The following is a 19,968-nucleotide window of genomic DNA, read 5'->3' as shown; positions in this document are numbered from 1 at the left end:
TCCCTGACCCAATTTGCTTTTTCGTTAATCACTTGAATGATTGTGTCTTTTGCATTATCTTGCATTTGCTGCTTGACTATTTCTTTGAAAGCAATTTCTTTATTTTCAATATTTTCTTTCCACTTTTTAATTTCCTGGATACTGTCCCCACCTAAGTTTTCTTCGATCTTTTGTGTCAATTCTTGGAATTTGTTGTTCACTTCTTGCTTTAGATTTTCGCTATTATTATCATTAGTTTTCTTCTTTTCATTTTCATTCTTCAGTTCATTTATGTCTCTTTTCATTTCTTTAATTTCGTTTGTAAGATCCAAGTTAGCTTTTTTCAGGTCAGAAATTTCGTGGTTAGTCTTAGATAAACAATCAATTAAACCAATTACCTCTTTTCTTAAGTCCATGATTTCATTTTCCCACCGAGTCCTATTTTTGCTCATCTCTCTCTCTATCTCTAATAATCTACTTAAGTTCTTTCTTTCGTACTTACCAAACCCTAAGAAATCATTGTCGTAACACGCGGCGCTTTGTTTATTGTTTACATCGCGGTTCAGTGGATTGCCTCCAGATGGCTCTGATTCGCAACTGGCTTTCGAGTCGTTTTCATTCATTTTTGCTAATTTCGAGTTAACACAATTAACTAGCACTGCATAGATACCATTTCGGGCACTCACGTTCACTCCCCACCCCTACAGTACAAACCAGGTTTTCCTTTTTCGTCGTAAATCCTCTCCTTCTTGGTCGCGCGACGACGAGCGACGACGAGCGGTGTTGCTTCGATGTGTCCATGCGTGCGTGTGTCCATGCGTGCGTGTATGTGTCTGTGTTTACATGTACAAGTAAGCATGTACGTGCGTGTGTCTGTGTTCATATTTGTGTGTACACGCACGCGCATTCACAACTTACACTGGTTGTCTAACACGTGTTTATGTGTGCGTGTCTACACGTGTGTAAGCGTGTATATGACTGTTTTTGATCTCCCAAACCACCACCGCCAGTAGCAACAAGAACCTCATAAGAGAAATTAAGACACGACAAGCGCAGTCATTATCAGACTTATTAGTTGTGTTCCAAACGAAAGAAACATTACACTTCGACAGGTTAGGGCGGTAAAATTTCACGACAGCACGGTGCAGGTGGTGGAAGCGACAAGCTAAAGCTTGTTGGCTAACCCCCTACCACCCCCTACTCCCCCTCTCCTCCCCTCCCTCCCTCCTGCATCAGTACACGGAGGTTGACACGTAACCGCAGGCAGCCACCCACGGCTATCCCCTCGCCCCACACCCTTGTTTGAGCAGTTCCCAGTGTACATAATGACCGCGTTATATGAGGATCGACTGTATATGGTAAATTAGAAAGCAGTCACCACAAATGTTTGCGATGTAGCCGCGTGTGTGCGTATGCGTGCCCGACTCGGCGCAAATTTTAAAACGGTTTTGAAATGGTTTTGAAACGGTTTTGAAATGGTTTTGAAACGGTTTTGAAATGGTTTTGAAACGGTTTTGAAATGGTTTTGAAATAAAATCCGCATATGATTGAATCCGTGTTATTCGAATCCGCGTTATTTGAGGGACTCCTGTATTGAAATAAATGCCATGGTAACCTATATTTCACATATGAATATACATGATTACAGTTGCCCAGGTTTTTATAGATTCTTTTCAGTGTTGGTCTCCCAATGATTTGCTGTGTATTTTTTTTTTCCTCATTCATATTTTATTTCTATTTTGTGTCCTTTGGTTCCTATTAGCTCCAACCCAGTCTTTTCTCCAACCCTGCTCCAGTCACCTCTTCCTTTACACTGGGGACCCAGCATTCCACATAGCAGCTCAACAAAACTGGCACCTGGTGTCTATTCACTGAACCTCACAAAAATCCAATATCGCTGCCAAATGACAACAAATGAACAAACACTCCAACAGTTCCTATTCTTTAAAAAAAAAAAAAATCATGTTTTCTTTCCACCTTTTTTTTTTTTTTTTTTTCCTATCTTCCCGTTTCTGTTTTGTTTTCCTTTTCCATTTTTCTTTTCATCTTTTTTTTTTCTCGTTATTCATTTGTCACTATACTTTCATATATGGTAATATCAGTTTCATTGGATATTCATTTTATGGTCGTCATAATTGTACAATTTCCATGTTGATTGGCACATTTATTAATCCAGTTTCCATAATTACATCTATATTCAAATTGCATGTTACACTAAATATTGTGTCCTATAATTAACTTTGCACATGCATGTTGGTTTATTGTTTGTAATACATTATACCACTTTTGTCCTCCAGGCTGAAATATGGTCAGTGTTCATTGCTATCCTGAGAAAGAGCGTGCGTAACCTGCAGGCATGCACCGAAGTGGGCCTCATCACGCACGTCTTGCACCGGCTTCACCAGGCAGATACTGTGGTTGCAGGTATGTATCAGTGGTGCTCATTTTAATTTTGTCCCATCAATACCCCCCCCCTCGTTGTCTGACTCCTACCCTCTGCATATGGATTCATGCTCTGTCCTATCTCTGTATTATGCATGGTGAATGCAAAATATTTTGCCCAGAACATTGTACTTGACCGGCTGAGTGCTCATAAGTTTTACAAATTTGTGTGTGTGTGTGTGTGTGTGTATGTATATATTTATGTATGTATACATGTATGTGTGGATACACACACACACATATATATATAATATATATATATATATATATATATAATATACATTGCATACTAGATTTTATATATATGAAAGTAGTACAATGAATTTATTCAGAGGAAATCAAAAAGCAAAATCATATCTTTGCCCACTTAAGCCTAAAGAGGGCCTCATATGGTCAGTACTTATTGACAATAATGGTAATGTTTGTGCTGATTCTGCCAACCATATTCCTTCCTGTGCATTCAGTATCAACCCAGAGTTCTCTAGATGCCTTTCTAGGCTATCTGGTATTAACCTGGCATGGTCAACATAAATGGAAAGACTTGATATATTGTCAGTACATGTTCATTGAGGATAGTTCTCTTTATGATAGATTAGCAGTTTTGGAATCCAAGCAGACACTGGTGTAGTTAGTTGTCGCAATTTTCTCAATGAATATGGAGACAGTGTTTGACTAAATCTATAATGATAGGCTAGAACTTGTATGTAACTGGTAGTTGCCAACAAGCCTGTCTAAAGAAACATTATTTGAGGACAGAGCCATTATTAGTACAACATTTCATGTTACAGCTTCGTCAAGTATATACGTGATATAGCTGTACTTGATAAACACGAAACAGGTGAAATGTCAAACTAATAAAGACTGTCCTCACAACGCGTTTCTTTAGATTGATTAGCACTTACGGAATCCAAGTGAGCTGTGGTGTATTTAGTTGTTACAATTTTCTAAATGAATATGGAGACAGAGTGCGATTAAATCTGTAACGATGCGACTAAATCTGTAACGATTGTGGTGAATGTAGATGGCAGAAAAGGAAAAGAACCTAACCCTCCTGTCCAAGGGTAAAGCGGCCCATACATGATCAATTATATTGCGCAATTTCATTGTCAATACTGTGAATTGACAATGAAATTGCACAATATAATTGATCGTGTATGGGCCGCTTTAAGGAAGATAAGACCACAACAAGTTTTGCATTTTATCTCTTACATGTGATTTATGGCATCAGCGTAGATCTTCATTGCCCTCAGGGCTATTTGATAGATATACTGTCAAAAAATATGCACAGTTATATATACAATTTTTAATTCCTTTTAGCATAAGCACAATGTGTATTTAACTAGGAAACAATGTAGAGGTTCATCACATTTAATAGAATTACATTATAGAGCCAGAAACAATATGTAAGATTTTTATTTATTTATTTTATCTATCTATTTTTTAGATAAGATTTGATATATTAACCTTGGGGGAATGGAAGATTCTTTAGGAAAGTAAAGTCACCTAACAGGATACAAACTGTATAAGAATAATTGCCACCATCTATGGGGGAATGCTCAAGATTTTCAACTTTGTGTTTGCTTGCAAAAGAAATAGATTCTGTCTGGCACCTCTCATGAAGAACCACATGCAGGCAGCCATTGTTGGCTCTGCATATATATGTGTGTGTGTTTGTATGTATGTACATACATATACCAAGGGCTTTTTCCCTTTTACAAGGGAGGGAGCCAAAGTCAAACGCATAAATCCACTTCCACCCACCCCAACCCTACACACTCCACTCCCATTCACCACCCTTCTTTCCCTCATTTCTTTGCTCCTCCTGGATGATGGTTCATCCTTGCATCTCACCCACTGCCTTGGGTCAGAAGCAATGCAGCAAGACACAGAACATCCACAACAAGGCTGCATCATTTAATCAGCAAGCCCTTCCTCTTTGTCCCCTCATGCAGGGAAAGAGAAGACACACAATCCCTCACCCCCCACCCCCACCCACTCCCTTCCATGCATCACAGCATCATCCATACACAACCATTCTCCATTCACCCCTATCTTCTCTCTTCTCCCTTCCTTCCTCAACAGACATTCCCCTCTTTCCCAAAGCCCCTTTTACCCCCATCCATCCATCTCATACTTGGTGGCTCCCTCTTGTTCATTCCCTCCACCTCTGCCTTCCACACCTCTTTTGAATCTTTCTTTACTTATTCTTTCCATGTGTCCAACCATCCCAATACTCTCTCATCAGCCTTATCTCCCAACTCCCTTTCCACCCCTGCTCTCCTCCTTACCTCCTCATTTCTCACTCTATCCAGCCTCATAACCCTTACCATACTTCTCAGGCATTTAATCTCAAACACATTTAAACTCTTCCTCTCTTATGTTCCATGTTTCTGCCCCATACAGTGCTCTGTATCTTTATTTTCTCTCTCTCTCTCTCTCTCTCTCTCTCTCTCTCTCTCTCTCTCTCTCTCTCTCTCTCTCGCTTTCTCTCTCTCATCCATCTTTTCTTTCCTTTTTTATGTCCTCTGGTTACTATTCTTTTTTTAATTTTTAAGGTTTTCCTTTTCATCTATTTTCTTTTTTGTTTTCTTCTAGTTTTTCCTGTTCCTTTCTTCCCATTTCTGTTTTGTTTTCCTTTTCCATTTTTCTTTTCTTCTATATTCTCTTTTATTTATTTATTTATTTTTATTTTCTATCTGTTCAACTTATACATGGATGGGGTGGTGCGAGAGGTAAATGCAAGGGTAGTGGGCAAGGGATTGGAGATGGTTAAAGAAAATGGAGAAAAGTGGGAGGTGAGCCAGTTGTTGTTTGCGGACGACACTGCGCTTGTGGCAGGATCGGAGGAGGGATTGAGGAAGTTGGTGGCAGAGTTTGGGAGAGTATGTGATAGAAGAAAGCTAAAGATAAATGTGGGTAAAAGTAAGGTGATGAGATGTACAAGGGGTGAAAGTGGCAGTAGACTGGAAGTGAGCATTAAGGGAGAGCGACTGGAGGAAGTGGATAGTTTTAGATACTTGGGTGCAAATGTGCCAGGGAAAGGTGGAGTGAAAGTGGACGTAGAATGTAGATTGAGAGAAGCGAGTAAATGCCTTGGTGGATTAAAGAGTGTAATGAGGAATAGACATTTGGGAATGGATGCTAAGAGGAGACTGTATGAAGGAGTGATTGTGCCAACAGCACTGTATGGGGCAGAAACATGGAACATAAGAGAAGAAGAGAGAAGGAGTTTGAATGTGTTTGAGATGAGGTGTCTGAGAAGTATGATGGGGGTTACTAGGCTAGATAGAGTGAGAAATGAGGAGGTGAGGAGGAGAGCAGGGGTGGAAAGGGAGTTGGGAGATAAGGCTGATGAGAGAGTATTGGGATGGTTTGGACACATGGAAAGAATGAGTGAAGAAAGACTAGTAAAAGAGGTGTGGAAGGCAGATGTGGAGGGAGTGAACATGAGGGGGCGTCCTAGGATGAGGTGGATGGATGGGGTGAAGGGGGCTTTGGGGAAGAGGGGAATGTCTGTTGAGGAAGGACGGGAGAGGACAGAAGACAGGGGTGAATGGAGAATGGTTGTATATGGATGATGTTGGGATAGCATGAGGTGGAATGGGCGGGTGGATGGGGGGTGAGGTAGTATGTGTGAGCAAAATTTGACGCAGCCCGAAGGGATTTCTCCCCGTCCTCTCATTTTATGCAATGGGGGGATGGAAAGGGGTGGTCGCCAATTTAATGAAGCGGCCTTGCTGTGGATGTGCTGTGTCTTGCGACACTGCTTCTGACTCAGGGCAGTGGACAAGGTGCAGGGATGACCCGTCATTCAGGAGGTGCTAAGATAAGAGGGAGGGTGGAGGGGTGTGGAGTGTATTCAGGGATGGAATGGGTGGGAATTATTTTATGCCTTTTTCTTTTGGGCTACCGCCCTTGTAAGGGGGAAAAAGCCTTGGTATATGTATGTATGTTATTTTCTATATTTTTTCCTATTCTCAACAAGCACTGAGAAGATGGAAGAGGAGTGAAGGCAGAGGGAAGAAGGAGGAGGAGGAGGTAAAGGCAGAGAGAAGGAGGAGGAGGAGGCACTGGGGGTGGGAAGGAAGTAAGAAAGAAAGAGGAAGTTCCTGTTCGGTGGAGCAAAGAGCCCTGTGTGTATGTATGTTTGTATATAACAAGTGGAGTTATGTGGTATAGGATCAATGTCTAGTCAAAAACAAGATGGTTTAGTTCAGAAATTGAACACAGTGATGTGACTTGAGGCATCTTATTCACAAAATTAATAGGCTTGTTCTTGAGTAAACCTTGAGTGGAACAGATTTGAACATCAAACCTCTAAGTATCCCATGACCTCATGACTCTTGTCCCAAACAATGAGATATTTGTGTTTTATCCATTCCCTTTGAGGTCCTGAACCCAACTATCAAATCACCTCTTTCTCTTCTTTCTTCCAATGATGGGTGGTCCAGTGTTTTGCATTTCTTTAAGTTAAAGTTCATTTTCAACTCCTGACTCCACTCGTATATTTTATCTAGGTCCCTTTGCAACATTACACTATCATCCTCACTTCTCATACTCTGCATCTTCAGCAAATAGGTTTGCATAAACTATTAATTTCTTTGTCATGTCATTGATATATATGAGGAATATTACAAGAGCAAAAACTGAGCCCTGTGGTACACTGCTAGTTACTTTTCTCCATTCTGACTTTTCATCTCTCACTAGTATGTCTGTTCTTTAATTCGTGGCTGAAGCAAGTTGGTCAAACCTGTCAAGAGTTGTTTGGAATGGGATGGGAAGGGTGTCTGCATGGGAGCCTGCATAAAGAGACATTGGGGACTGGGCCTGGTGTGTGAGTGAAGTAACGCACTGCTTAGATTATGCCCCCAATTGATGATGATGATAATGATTCTATGTTTCTACTGATGCCTCCTGTGTTTTCTAACTTCCATATCAATCTTTTGTGTAGTTCTTTGTCAAAGGCCTTCTTCAAGTCCAAATATACACAGTTTCATACAGCGCATCAGTCACTATTGAGGAAAGACTTAGCAGGTATATACAGGACTTTTAATCTCTGAATCCAACTTGATTGTTTACTAATATTCTTTGCTGTTTGACATGTTTCATCCATCTGTCTCTTACTTATTTTCTCACAGATTTTCACTATTGTACTAGTTAAGGATTCTGGTCTATAATATAGTGGTACCTCTGTTACCTCCTTTATAAATTGGTAACACATTTGTTGATTTCTAGTCAAATGGTACTTTACCTTCTTCAACAGAACTAGTTATCAAATTGTGGACCTGTTCACCAATTGCTCTCTGCATTCTTTCAGTATGCAGTTTGATATCTTATTGTGTCCTGAGGCCTTACTTGTTTCCAATCTTTCTAACATTTATAGCACTTCTTCCAGTCTTATTGTTATGTAATTTAAAATGTTCACATTCCTTCCATTCTTTTCTCTCTCAAATTCTTCATACCTCTTGTGTACTGACTGAAATTTTTTATTTATTATTTCTGCTTGTGCTCTTGCGTCCTCGTATATAATTCCTGCAGTTTTTAATTTGGATATTCATACTTTGTACTTCAGTTTACCATTTACAAATCTGTAAAATAGTTTGGGTTGGTCTTTGCACTTGTCAAATACATCCTTCTCAAAGTTCTTTTCTTCTTTTCATATCCTTGTATGTTCATGTCATTTTTTTTTTTTTTTTTTTTTTTTTTTTTTTTTTTTTTGTAATTTTCAATACATACTTTTCTACTCCTGTGTTATAATTTCTTTTTTGAAGATAGTATATTTCTTCATATCTTTTAGACATATACTGTAATGTGTGTTTGAGAAAGAGAAAGAGAGCTTCACCATAGTCTTTGATTACATTTTGGACTTGTGATCAACATTTTTTACCCTCGCAAATGAGAGCTCAGAGCTCTTAATGGCCTGATCAGTCTTGAATTCCCTCTTCCACACCCAACCTACACACCCACACACTTACACACTTCCCCCCCCCTCGCCAGTTCGAGAGGATGGTTATTTATATTTATGCATTACTTCTGTGTGCTCCCCCTCCCTCTTCAAATGTTTTGCCCCGATGTGTTCCCCTCCCTCCTTCCCCAGTTCAAAATGTTCTGAATATACTTCTCTGCCTGTGCAACCGGAGAGAAATTACATTTTGAAATTTGGACAGACAGGAAGGAAGAAGAAGAAGGGGAAGAATGTGACAAGGATACACAGGTTGGGAATCGGTTTGTGAAAATTGGAGAAATCTGCTTTTTGTGAAGATGAAATGCAGAGGAGGAGGAGGACAAGAGGAGTAAAAGGAGGTGGAATCAGGATATGGGGCTCAGGTAGGATGGGAAGGAACTGGGAAAACAAATATGGCCAAGGAGGAGAAGAGAAGACAAGCAGTGAGAAGAAGGCGTAGGAGGAGGTGAGGAGGTGAAGGCAGAGAGAATGAGGAGGAGGAGGAGGAAGAGAAGGCACTGGGGGTGGGAAGGAAGTGAAAGAGAAAGAGGAAGTTCCTGTTTAGCGGGGAGAAAAGCCATGAAGGAAAGCATTTCCAAGAAACAAAGGGCCTTTTTTGATGTTACGCCAATATGATGGTTGCGTTAGAGGTAGCATTCTCCAGGGTAAAGGTTGTGTTACAAATGTTTTGGCATACGGCACAATAGTAGTTGTTAGTATTATAATATTATTAATGATTTTTGTTATTATTATTACTATTATTGATATTATTATTGTTGTTATAGTGTGACATAATATTCATTTTCATTATTAATATTATTATTATTATTATATTATATTATTATTTATTATTATTATTATTATTTATTATTATTATTATTATTATTATTATTATTATTATTATTATTTATTATTGACGCAGCCCGAAGGGATTTCTCCCCGTCTTCTCCTTTTTTGCATGGGGGGACGGAGAGGGGGGGTCGCTAAATTTATGAAGCGGCCTTGCTGTGGATGTGCTGTGTCTTGTGACACTGCTTCTGACCCAGGGCAGTGGACTGGATGCAGGGATGACCCGTCATCCAGGAGGTGCCAAGATAAGAAGGAGGGTTGAGGGGAGTGGAATATATAGGAAATGGAATGGGTGGGACTGGTTTCTATGCCTTTTTCTTTTTTGCCAAAAGATCACCTCTCAAACTTAGGATACTTTTCCGTGGTTTTAGAATCACTGCACTAACCAAACCAAGCACAGCCCATCCAGATCAAGGCAAATCAAATTTAGCCATAGCTTGCCTAACACACAATCTTAGCCTGACCTGACCTGACCCGACCTGAATTTTTTTTTTTTTTTTTTTTTTTTTTTTTTTTTTTTTTTTATGCTATGAAAATATGGTCCATGTAATGTATGGGGCAAGCATGGCATCAAGATATCGTGGGAAATAGCATAACTTCACTAGTCCAGTGGCAAGGGATCTGGAGTACACAATTTGGGGAAGAGACCCGGAGGAAAACAATTTATTTTATTTTTTATGTACAGTATTTACTTTTCTTTTTTAGGAATGTCCCCTTTTGGGGCTACAGGTAGTCGGACTCCTAATCCCATCCCCCGTCCCTTTTTTTGTCGCCTTTTATGACTCAAGTGGAAATACTTGGTGGCAGTATTCTTTTCCCCCACCACAGGGTAGGCAAAAAAAGGAAATGAATATTCAGAGAAATGGTACAGGTTAGTAACAAGGGGTTGGGGGACAGCATAACGGAGGGACAGTCGTAGTATAAAAGTGTCATCATTTTTCTATGTACAGAGTTTTCCTCTATCACAAACAAAATGATGTGTGGCTCTGGTCCGTAGGGGTGCCCCATATAGACCCTAAAGTATCAACTGCATGCTATTTTGCCACAATAACTTGCAGCCAATATCCCAGACGGGGTATTGGCATTAGGATTAGAAATGAAGAGAGTGAATGGTTTGAGGTAAAGGTGGGACTTCGTCAGGGATGTGTTATGTCGCCCTGGCTGTTCAATCTTTACATGGATGGGGTGGTGCGAGAGGTGAATGCAAGGGTAGTGGGTCAGGGGTTGGAGATGATTAAAGAAAATGGAGAAAAGTGGGAGGTGAGCCAGTTGTTGTTTGCCGATGACACTGCGCTTGTAGCAGGATCAGAGGAGGGATTGAGGAAGTTAGTGACAGAGTTTGAGAGGGTGTGTGAAAGAAAGAAGCTGAAGATAAATGTGGGCAAAAGTAAGATGATGAGATGTACAAGGGGAGAGAGTGACAGTAGCCTGGAAGTGAGCATTAACGGTGAGAAACTGGAGGAAGTGGATAGTTTCAGATACTTGGGTGCAAATGTGACAGGAAAGGGAGTGGCGGTGGAGATTGAGAGAAGCGAGTAAATGCTTTGGTGGATTAAAAAGTGTAATGAGAAATAGACATCTGGGAATGGATGCTAAGAGGAGGTTATATGAAGGAGTGATTGTGCCAACAGCATTGTACGGGACAGAAACATGGAACATGAGAGAGGAAGAGAGAAGGAGTTTGAATTTGTTTGAGATGAAATGTCTGAGAAGTATGATAGGGGTTACAAGGCTAGATAGAGTGAGAAATGAGGAGGTGAGGAGGAGAACAGGGGTGGAGAAGGAGCTGGGAGATAGGGTTGATGAAAGAATATTAGGATGGTTTGGACACATGGAAAGAATGAGTGAAGAAAGATTAGTAAAAGTAGTGTGGAAGGCGGAGGTGGAAGGAGTGAATATGAGGGGGCGTCCTAGGATGAGATGGATGGATGGGGGTGAAAAGGGCTTTACAAAAGAGAGGAATGTCTGTAGAGGAAGGACGGGAGAGAACGGAAGATAGGGGTGAATGGAGAATGGTTGTATATAGATGAGGCTGTGATGCATGAGGGGAGTGGGTGGGGATGGGTAAGGAAGTATGTATGAGAAAAAATTTGATGCAGCCCGAAGGGATTTCTCCCCGTCTTCTCCTTTCCTGCATGAGGGGACGGAGAGGGTGGGGTCGCCGAATTCATGAAGCGGCCTTGCTGTGGATGTGCTGTGTCTTGCGACACTGCTTCAGACCCAGGCCAGTGGACAGGATGCAGGGATGACCCGTCATCGAGGAGGTGCCAAGATAGGAGGGTGGAGGGGAGTGGAATATATGGGAAATGAAATGGGTGGGAGTTATTTCTATGCCTTTTTCTTTTTGGCTACCCCCCGTGTAAGGGGGAAAAAGCCTTTGGTATATGTATGTATGTATTTACTAATTTATTTTGTTTATATATGTGTGTGTATATATATATATATATATATATATATATATATATATATATATATATATATACACACATATATACATCCGATGACCGACCGGACGGTGATAATGGGGTCCCACAGACCCTGGGTGGACTGCAAAGGGAACCCATCAGGTTTCACTGCTGAACGAAAACAGTTAAGAAAAAAAATGTCAACAAAAACTCAAAGAGAAATATGTCTTCATTTTTTACACATGGACTCCCTGGATTATCCCTCCCCTCTCTCCCTCTCTCTCCCCTCTCTCCCTCTCTCCCTTAGTTTCCCTCTCTCCTTCCCTCTCTCCTTCCTTCCCCAACTCCCTATTTCCCCCCTCCTTCCTTCCTTCCCTTTCTCCCTTGCTTTCCCTCTTTTCCGTCCCATCCTCCCCCCCACCCCCTCCGTCCCTCTCCCCAAGCCCCGCCTCTTTTCTTCCTTTCATCGCAAATGCATTCATGCGGCCATCGGGAGCGATATGCTATGAATTTTAAGGTCGAAAACCTTGTAGGTTTCCCCCGCCGGTTCGCCGTGCGGAGACGCGAGCTGCTCCCTAGCTGGCGGGCGGCTGCCCCTCAGCCTTGACTCGGGTTAAAAAAACACACACACACACACACACACACACACACACACACACACACACACACACACACACACACACACACATATTTATATATATATATTTATATATTTATTATATATATTGTTTATATATATATATATGCAGAACGATCACTAAAATCAACGTGATCCACAATTTTTGCTAGTAACCACTAAGGATATATATATATATATATATATATATATATATATATATATCTGTTTAACGTTACGAATTCCCTCATAAGGACTATACCCCATACAAGGTCTTTGTAGCCTCGAAAATAATGAACCGTGCACTTGGTCCAACTCGCTCGCGGGGCAGGGTTCGAATCGCCGTCATGTGAACCTCCGTCGCAAAGAGCGCACGTCAGCGATATAGAGAAAGAGCTCAGAGGACAGTCGCGCGCACTCGTCCCAAACTCCGACTGTAGGAGCAGGTGAGTTGGGGAAAGGAGAGCGGGGGAGAGAGAGAGAGAAGAAAGGAGAGGGAGCCAGTCGTACAAGGGCATTCGTTGTCTGTGAAAGAGGAGGAGGAAGATGAAGAAGAGGAGGAGGAGATTAGGAAAGGAGAGGACCCGGAGGAAGGGGCAAAAGAGCAAATGTGCCGAAGAAGAAGTAGAGGAAGAGGCGGAGGGAGAGAAGAGGAGGAGGGAGGGAAGAATTGGAGGAAGAGGGAGTAGTGAGAGAGGCGGAGGGAGAGAAGAAGAGGAGGGAAGAATTGGAGGAAGAGGAGGGAGTAGAGGAAGAGGCGGAGGGAGAGAAGAGGAGGAGGGAAGAACTGGAGGAAGAGGAGGGAGTAGTGAAAGAGGCGGAGGGAGAGAAGAGGAGGAGGGAAGAACTGGAGGAAGAGGAGGGAGTAGAGGAAGAGGCGGAGGGAGAGAAGAATTGGAGGAAGAGGAGGGAGTAGTGGAAGAGGCGGAGGTAGAGAAGAGGAGGAGGGAAGAACTGGAGGAAGAGGAGGGAGTAGAGGAAGAGGTGGAGGGAGAGAAGAAGAGGAGGGAAGAACTGGAGGAAGAGGAGGGAGTAGTGGGAGAGGCGGAGGGAGAGAAGAACTGGAGGAAGAGGAGGGAGTAGGGGAAGAGGAGGAGGGAAGAACTGGAGGAAGAGGCGGAGAGAGAGAAGAAGAGGAGAAAAGAATTGGAGGAAGAGGCGGAGGTAGTAGAGGAAGAGGAGGAGGGAAGAACTGGAGGAAGAGGAGGGAGTAGAGGAAGAAGAGGAGGGAAGAACTGGAGGAAGAGGAGGGAGTAGAGGAAGGGAGACGAAGAATAAAAAGTGATGTAGATAACAGAGTAGGAAGGACAGTATTTCGTCAGCAATCACCAGCGCTTCTATCGTGCCGAAGAGGTGTCATGGAGCGATTTAAGGGCCTTATAACACTGGGCTATTTTTCCTCCGACTGTTGGAGCAAATTTGCAGCCCGCAGCTTTCGGGAAGAAATCTGATATGCTGAAGGAAAATAATCTTCCTCCAGCATAATATCAAATGACTTGTTGAGAACACAAAATAGATCTCCATAGTGACTTGACGCCGGAAAAACTGCTGGAGGAGGGCCGTACCGCCGTTTAAATGGAGGTACGCCTTTTAAGGAGTGTGGCGGAAAAGACTTAAAGTCGAAATTACACACTTAAATGTAAAGTTAACATACGCCAGGAAGCGCTTAGCTTTACCCCTCATGTTCTCTGACAGCCAAGGGAAGCGACAGTCAGCGGGAGCTGGCGAGACTCGAACTTGGGACTCCGTCGGCACGAGGCGAGATTGAAGCCTAATGCGCCACCGCGGGTGTCTTTCAGTGGTAGAAGTGGTGTATGGCAGGGGTGGGCAACCTTTGACACGCGTGCCTAATTCGGCACGTTGACTACTTTTTTCCGGCACGCGAAACCCAGAGCTTACCTTAAAATAATAATAATAATAATAAATATCCAACTTCTTTTGTATGACCATTGGTACACATACTGCGCTGGACGTCGGATAGGAGCACTAGGGGTGGTGGGAGGGTGTTCATACATTCCACTCCGTTGGCACCCGAGAAAATTTTGTGTCAAAGATTTGGCTGAATTTGGCACCCACGCTTAAAAAGGTTGCCCACCCCTGGACTAGGGTATACAGAGGCAGTATTTAGTATTTCGTTGGCGAAAATCGGCGTTTTTATCCTTGGGACAACAATGCATCAAAGAGGTGGAGTCATTTAGGTGGAATAAAAGATACTTGGAAACGGCACTAGAGACAGCGATAATAGAAGTTTATTTATTTATTTTTTCAGTCTCCCATCATACTCGTAAATGTATGATGCGTGACTCTGATCCGTAGAGTAATCACGGAAGTCACCAAAACATTGAATGCATAACATGTATGCATTCAGAGAGAGAGAGGGAGAGAGAGAGAGGCGGGGTATGAATTGGGTGGAAATTGAGGCAAGAGTAAAGTAGGACCAAAAAATGAACGGGTCATCGGAAAAAGAAGAGAGGTGGAAATAAGGCGAGATGGAAAAGATTGCAGTTTGAACTTATTAATCTGTAAAACGTTTTTACGGTGCTCTGAATCAATTCTCCCTCCCTTGCATCTCTTTTCTCTCTCTCCTCTCTTCTTTCCTCTCTCTTCCCTCTCCTCCCTTTCTCTCTCCCCTCTCCTCTCTCCTCTTTTTCTCTCTCCTCTCTCTCTGTCACCTCTCTTCTCTCAAAGGATTGCAAAGGAAGAGCATGCAGACAGGAAACATTTTGGTCCATAACTAGGTCGGATGCGAAAAAATAATAATAATGACAAATAAATAGAAATAATAATAATATAAATAGTAATAAATAAAATAAATAAATAGATAGGTAAAGTTGAATAATAAACAAAAGGTAAATAGTAAATAATAATAAATGGACAGATAAATAATAATTAATAACCAGATAACAAACAGACAATAACAAACATATTTTGAATGGCAGGCATTACATCATCTTGCTGAGGTGTTTATCTAAACGAATCTTAAAGCTTCGAATTGAACTACATTGCACTGCCTCTACAGGAAGTTTATTCCATTCATTAACTAATCGGTTGGCGAAATTGTTTCCACCCACTTCCAAATTAAATCTATTTCCTGGCAGTTTGAGACCATTGTTTCTTGTCTAATTCTCATTCCCTTTGAAAATTTTGTCATTTTTATGATGTAAATTCCCTTTGGAATCTTAAAGACCTGTATCAAGTTACCTCTCGTCTCCCCCCCCTGTCCTCCCTTTTCCTCTTCCCTTTCTCCTCTCTCCCTCTCTCATCTCTCTCTCTCTCTCTCTCTCTCTCTCTCTCCCCTCTCTCTCTCTCCTGTCACTCTCCTATCTCCTCTCTCTCTCTCTCTTTCTCCCTCTCTCCTCTCTCTCCCCCTTTCTGTATCCTCTTCAACCTTCCTCTCTCCTCTTGATCTTCTCTCTCTCGCCCTCTCTCTCGCTCTCTCTCGCTCTCTCCTCTTTCTACTCTCTCTCTCTCTCTCTCTCTCTCCTCTTGGTAGACACTGGTTTTGCACCTATTGCTTGGTAACAGGCAAACATGGTTCCCGTTTTCAAAAAGGGAGATAAGTCGTATGTATGCAACTACAGACCAATCAGTTTGACGTCAGTTATAGGTAAAATGCTTGAATCAGTAGTAGCTAATAGAATCAGAGATCACACAGAAAGACATCATTTGATTCATGACTCACAGCATGGGTTCTTCAAGGGTAGATTATGTATAACTAATCTTCTATTTTGTTACACTAATGTGTACGAGACGTCAGATAACAATGATAGTTATGATGTTATTTACCTTGAGTTTAGCAAAACGTTCGACAATGTGCCTCACCAGGGACTACTAAATAAAGTCAAAGCCCATGGCATAGGAGGAAAAATGTTTGAATGGATCAGAGCTTGGATCAGTGACAGAAAACAACGGGTCACCATAAACGGTGTAAAATCCAAATAGGGGAGTGTTTCTGGTGGAGTTCCCCAGGGCTCAGTTTTGGGTCCCTTATTGTTCATTATGTATATAAACGACTTGGACAATGGGATTCATAGTGATGTTAGTAAGTTTGCGGACGACTCTGAAATAGGACGCCGAATTAGGTCAAGAGAAGACGCCGAGATTTTGTAGGAGGATCTTAACAAACTGTTCATATAGTCGGTGAAATGGCAAATGGACTTCAATATCTCAAAGTGCAGAGTGTTAAACGTAGGTTTGCACAATTCAGAAAGCAGGTATACGTTAAAATAACACTTTTCTAGAGAAAACGGAGTGCGAAAGAGACTTGGGAGTTCTATTGAGTCCTGACCTTAAATTCAGGAAACAGTGCATGAGCGCCAGGAATAAAGCTAACAGAGCATTAGGTTTCATTGTTAGGATGGTTATGAATAAAAATGCAAAGGTAATTATCAAACTATCTGGGGTTATTCAGACCCATCATTGACTATGCGGTACAGTTTTGGTCTCCGTCCTATAGAATGGATATCAGTTCACTAGAATCAGTACAGAGGAGAATGACCAAAATGATACAGGGGCTCAGAAATTTACCTTACGAGGAGAGGCTTAGGCACTTTAACTTACACTCTCTGGAAAGACGCAGAGTGCGGGGTGATCTAATAGAGGTGTTCAAGTGGATCAAAGGCTTTAAGAAGGGGGATGCAGACAAGGGCATCATATTAAGATAACAGGGCAGGACTCACAGTAATGGATTTGAATTGGACAAATTTATATTTAAGGAAATAGACAAGCACTGTTTTACTAATAGAGTGGTCAATGAATGGAACAGACTTAGCAATCATGTATTGAGCGCTGAAACTATCGGTTGTTTTAAGTAAAGGTTAGACAGCCTTATGGATGGGGATGACAGGTGGTAATGGATATGGAATTGCCTAGTGTATGCCTCATGGTCTCGTGCAGTCTCCTTCATTCTTATGCTCTCTCTCTCTCTCTCTCTCTCTCTCCTGTTTATGTGTGTGTATCCGTCTCTCTCTCCTGTTTCTCTCTTTATGTGTGTGTATCCGTCTCTCTCTCTCTCTCTCTCTCTCCTCTTCGTGTGCCTCCCTCCCTCTCTCTCTCCTCTTCGTGTGCCCTCCCTCTCTCTCTCCTGTTTCTCTCTTTATGTGTGTGTATCCGTCTCTATCTTGCTCTCTCTCTCTTTCTCCTGTTTATGTGTGTGTGTCCGTCTCTCTCTCTCTCTCTCTCTCTCTCTCTCTCTCTCTCTCTCCTGTTTGTGTGTACCTCCCTCTCTCTTTCCCTCCCACTTTCTCTCTGTCGCCAGGCGATTTTATTTCAATAGGAGGAAACCTCGCATTGCAACAAAAGGGTGAAAATTATTTTGAAGACATATCGACACCCCTTTGGTGCGTATTTCGACTTTGGTAGTATGTCCTAGCTGTCGCCAGACGATTTTATTCAGATAAAGTAACATTCCTATATACTGGGGTGACCGCCCCCCCTCCCCCTCCCCGGTCGAATAAAGTTATCCTTTGTTAACAAGGACAGAACTGTTCATTGGGTGCGCAGAACGAAGGGGAGACAGAGGGAAAGGGAAGAAGAAGAAAGGGAATAGAAAGGAAAGGGAGAAGAAAGAAACACGAGAAAGAAAGGAATACGGAAGGAAAGAAACGAAGAGAAAGAATGAAGGCAGACGGAAAGAAACAAAGAAAAAGAGAGAAAATGGAAGTAAAATGTTGGTTGCAGCCTGTCATGCTGTGGGCAGTGCACCATATCGGCCAGGCAATAGGCCAGCGTTTCCCAACCTGGGGGTGCTGGGAGGTGATGCACACAAAAATCACATTGATATATGTATCATTGATTACCCAGTTGTGCATATTTATTTGACTTTTTCCCGTGCTATTTTATCTTTCTAGGGTGTTCTTATTTCTTCTACAAAACAATATTATCAATTTGTTTCAGTGCTAAGGAATCAAGAAAGTAAATCATCAAGCAGTACACTTCACTTCCTTTTATCCTTCTGATAACAAGATAGGGGTGCTGGACTGCTTAGACATGACAACAGGGGGTGCTGTGGTCGGAAAAAGGTTGGGAAACGCTGATCTAGGATGTCACCGAGGCTGTGATCCCTTCTGCCACACACTGTACGCGTGTGTGTGTGTGTGTATGTGTGTGATTTACCATGGTCTTGGATCACGTGTTGGACTCGTGATTGACAATCATTACCCTCCCGGATTAGAGCTTAGAGTTCGTATATGCCCGGTCTATGGGTAACCCTGTGACTTTACACACACACACACACACACTCACACTCACTCGACGGCGCAGTGGTTCGCAACTGCTAACCCAGTGGTCCGAGTTCGAATCCCGCCCAGGGCTGAAATAATTTCAGTATCGCTGCGCTGCAAGCCGTTACTCCAACTCATGGGCGGGGAGTTGGGTGTGTGCGTTTATGTCAGGTCACAGCATTACCCATAGATCGGTTATACATGAGCTCTGAGCTATTATATGTGATTAAATTAGGGATGGGCAACCTTTGTAAGTGTGCGTGTCAAAATCAGCCAAATCCTTGATACAAAAATTTCTCGCGTGCCAACGAAGTAAAAATATAGGCCTACATACGAATATAGGGTTCCTTCCCTTAACCTCGTGGGGCCCCAATCCGCCGCCCAGCGCAGCATGTGGTTACCAAAGCTCATACAAAATAAGATGAAGATTTATTAGATACTTTTTAATGTGGGCTGTGGGTTTCGCGTGCCGGACAAAAAGTCGTCCGTGTGCCGAATTTGGCACGCGTGCCAAGGGTTGTCTTCCTTGGATCAAAGAGTTCAGCAGTGAACTACAAACCTCGTACGAACATTAAAGACAAATCAGAGGAAATCAGGATTTTTTTTTAACCTATTAAAAAAAGAATGCAGGGATGACCCGTCATCCAGGAGGTGCCAAGATAAGAGGGAGGGAAGAGGGTAGAGGGGAGTGGAGTATGTAGGGGATGGAATGGGTGGGAGTGGTTTCTATGCCTTTGTCTTTTGGCTACCTCCCGTGTAAGAGGGAAAAAAGCCTTTGGTATATGTATGTATATATATATATATATATATATATATATATATATATATATATATATATATATATATATATATAACAGATTCTTGGAGCTCAATACAAGCGCTCAAGATTCTAAAAAGAATTGATAACCTCAAAATTGAAAATATTTTCACACTACAAGGTATCAGGACGTATATTCGGCCTAGAAGTACAGTTAGGTTCTAAACAATTTTGCCAACCTTGTCTTCAGTGAATATATTGAAGCTTCCAGCCAAGGCAGTTGAATATAATACATACATACATATACCAAAGGCTTTTTCCCCCTACATGGGGGGTAGCCAAAAAGAAAAAGGCATAGAAACCACTCCCACCCATTCCATTTCCTATATATTCCACTCCCCTCCACCCTCCTCCCTCCCTCCCATCTTGGCACCTGGATGACGGGCCATCCCTGCATCCTACAGTTCGATTTTTTAAAATCTTCTCTTTTTTCTTCTTCCGACCGCGTTATGGTGGAAATGGGTGCGCGTCTTGTCTGGCTACCCCCCCTTCCCCCCTTGTATTGGGGAAGAGGCCTTTAGTATGTAGATAGCTAGTTATGGACCGAAAGGTTCCCTGTTGGTATGTTTTTATTATTGTAAGACAGTGTCTGTGTTATCTACACACCAAACGGCTTGTTCCCCCCTGATAAGAAATGTAGTCAGCCAAGTGATGTTCCCGTCCAACACCAATTTGTTCTCCCCTTCAACTTGGCT

The 19,968-nt window shown here is 42.2% G+C and overlaps 1 protein-coding gene across 1 annotated transcript in view; it reads left to right on the top strand.

Moving 5' to 3' along the window:
• LOC143039041 (neurobeachin-like) overlaps nucleotides 1-19,968 on the top strand; it is a 668,097-nt gene that overhangs the window by 47,416 nt on the left and 600,713 nt on the right. Inside the window, exon 3 of the mRNA XM_076208892.1 lies at nucleotides 2,277-2,403. Coding sequence (XP_076065007.1) covers nucleotides 2,277-2,403 — 127 coding nt within the window. The remainder of the gene's footprint in view (nucleotides 1-2,276; nucleotides 2,404-19,968) is intronic.

Source organism: Oratosquilla oratoria, chromosome 25 (genome assembly GCF_046742065.1).
Source record: "Oratosquilla oratoria isolate Oo_2021 chromosome 25, ASM4674206v1, whole genome shotgun sequence".
In the NCBI taxonomy this organism is placed as follows: Eukaryota; Metazoa; Arthropoda; class Malacostraca; order Stomatopoda; family Squillidae; genus Oratosquilla; species Oratosquilla oratoria.
The sequence above is the reverse complement of the archived record's forward strand: the minus strand, read 5'-3'. Positions and strand labels throughout refer to the sequence as shown.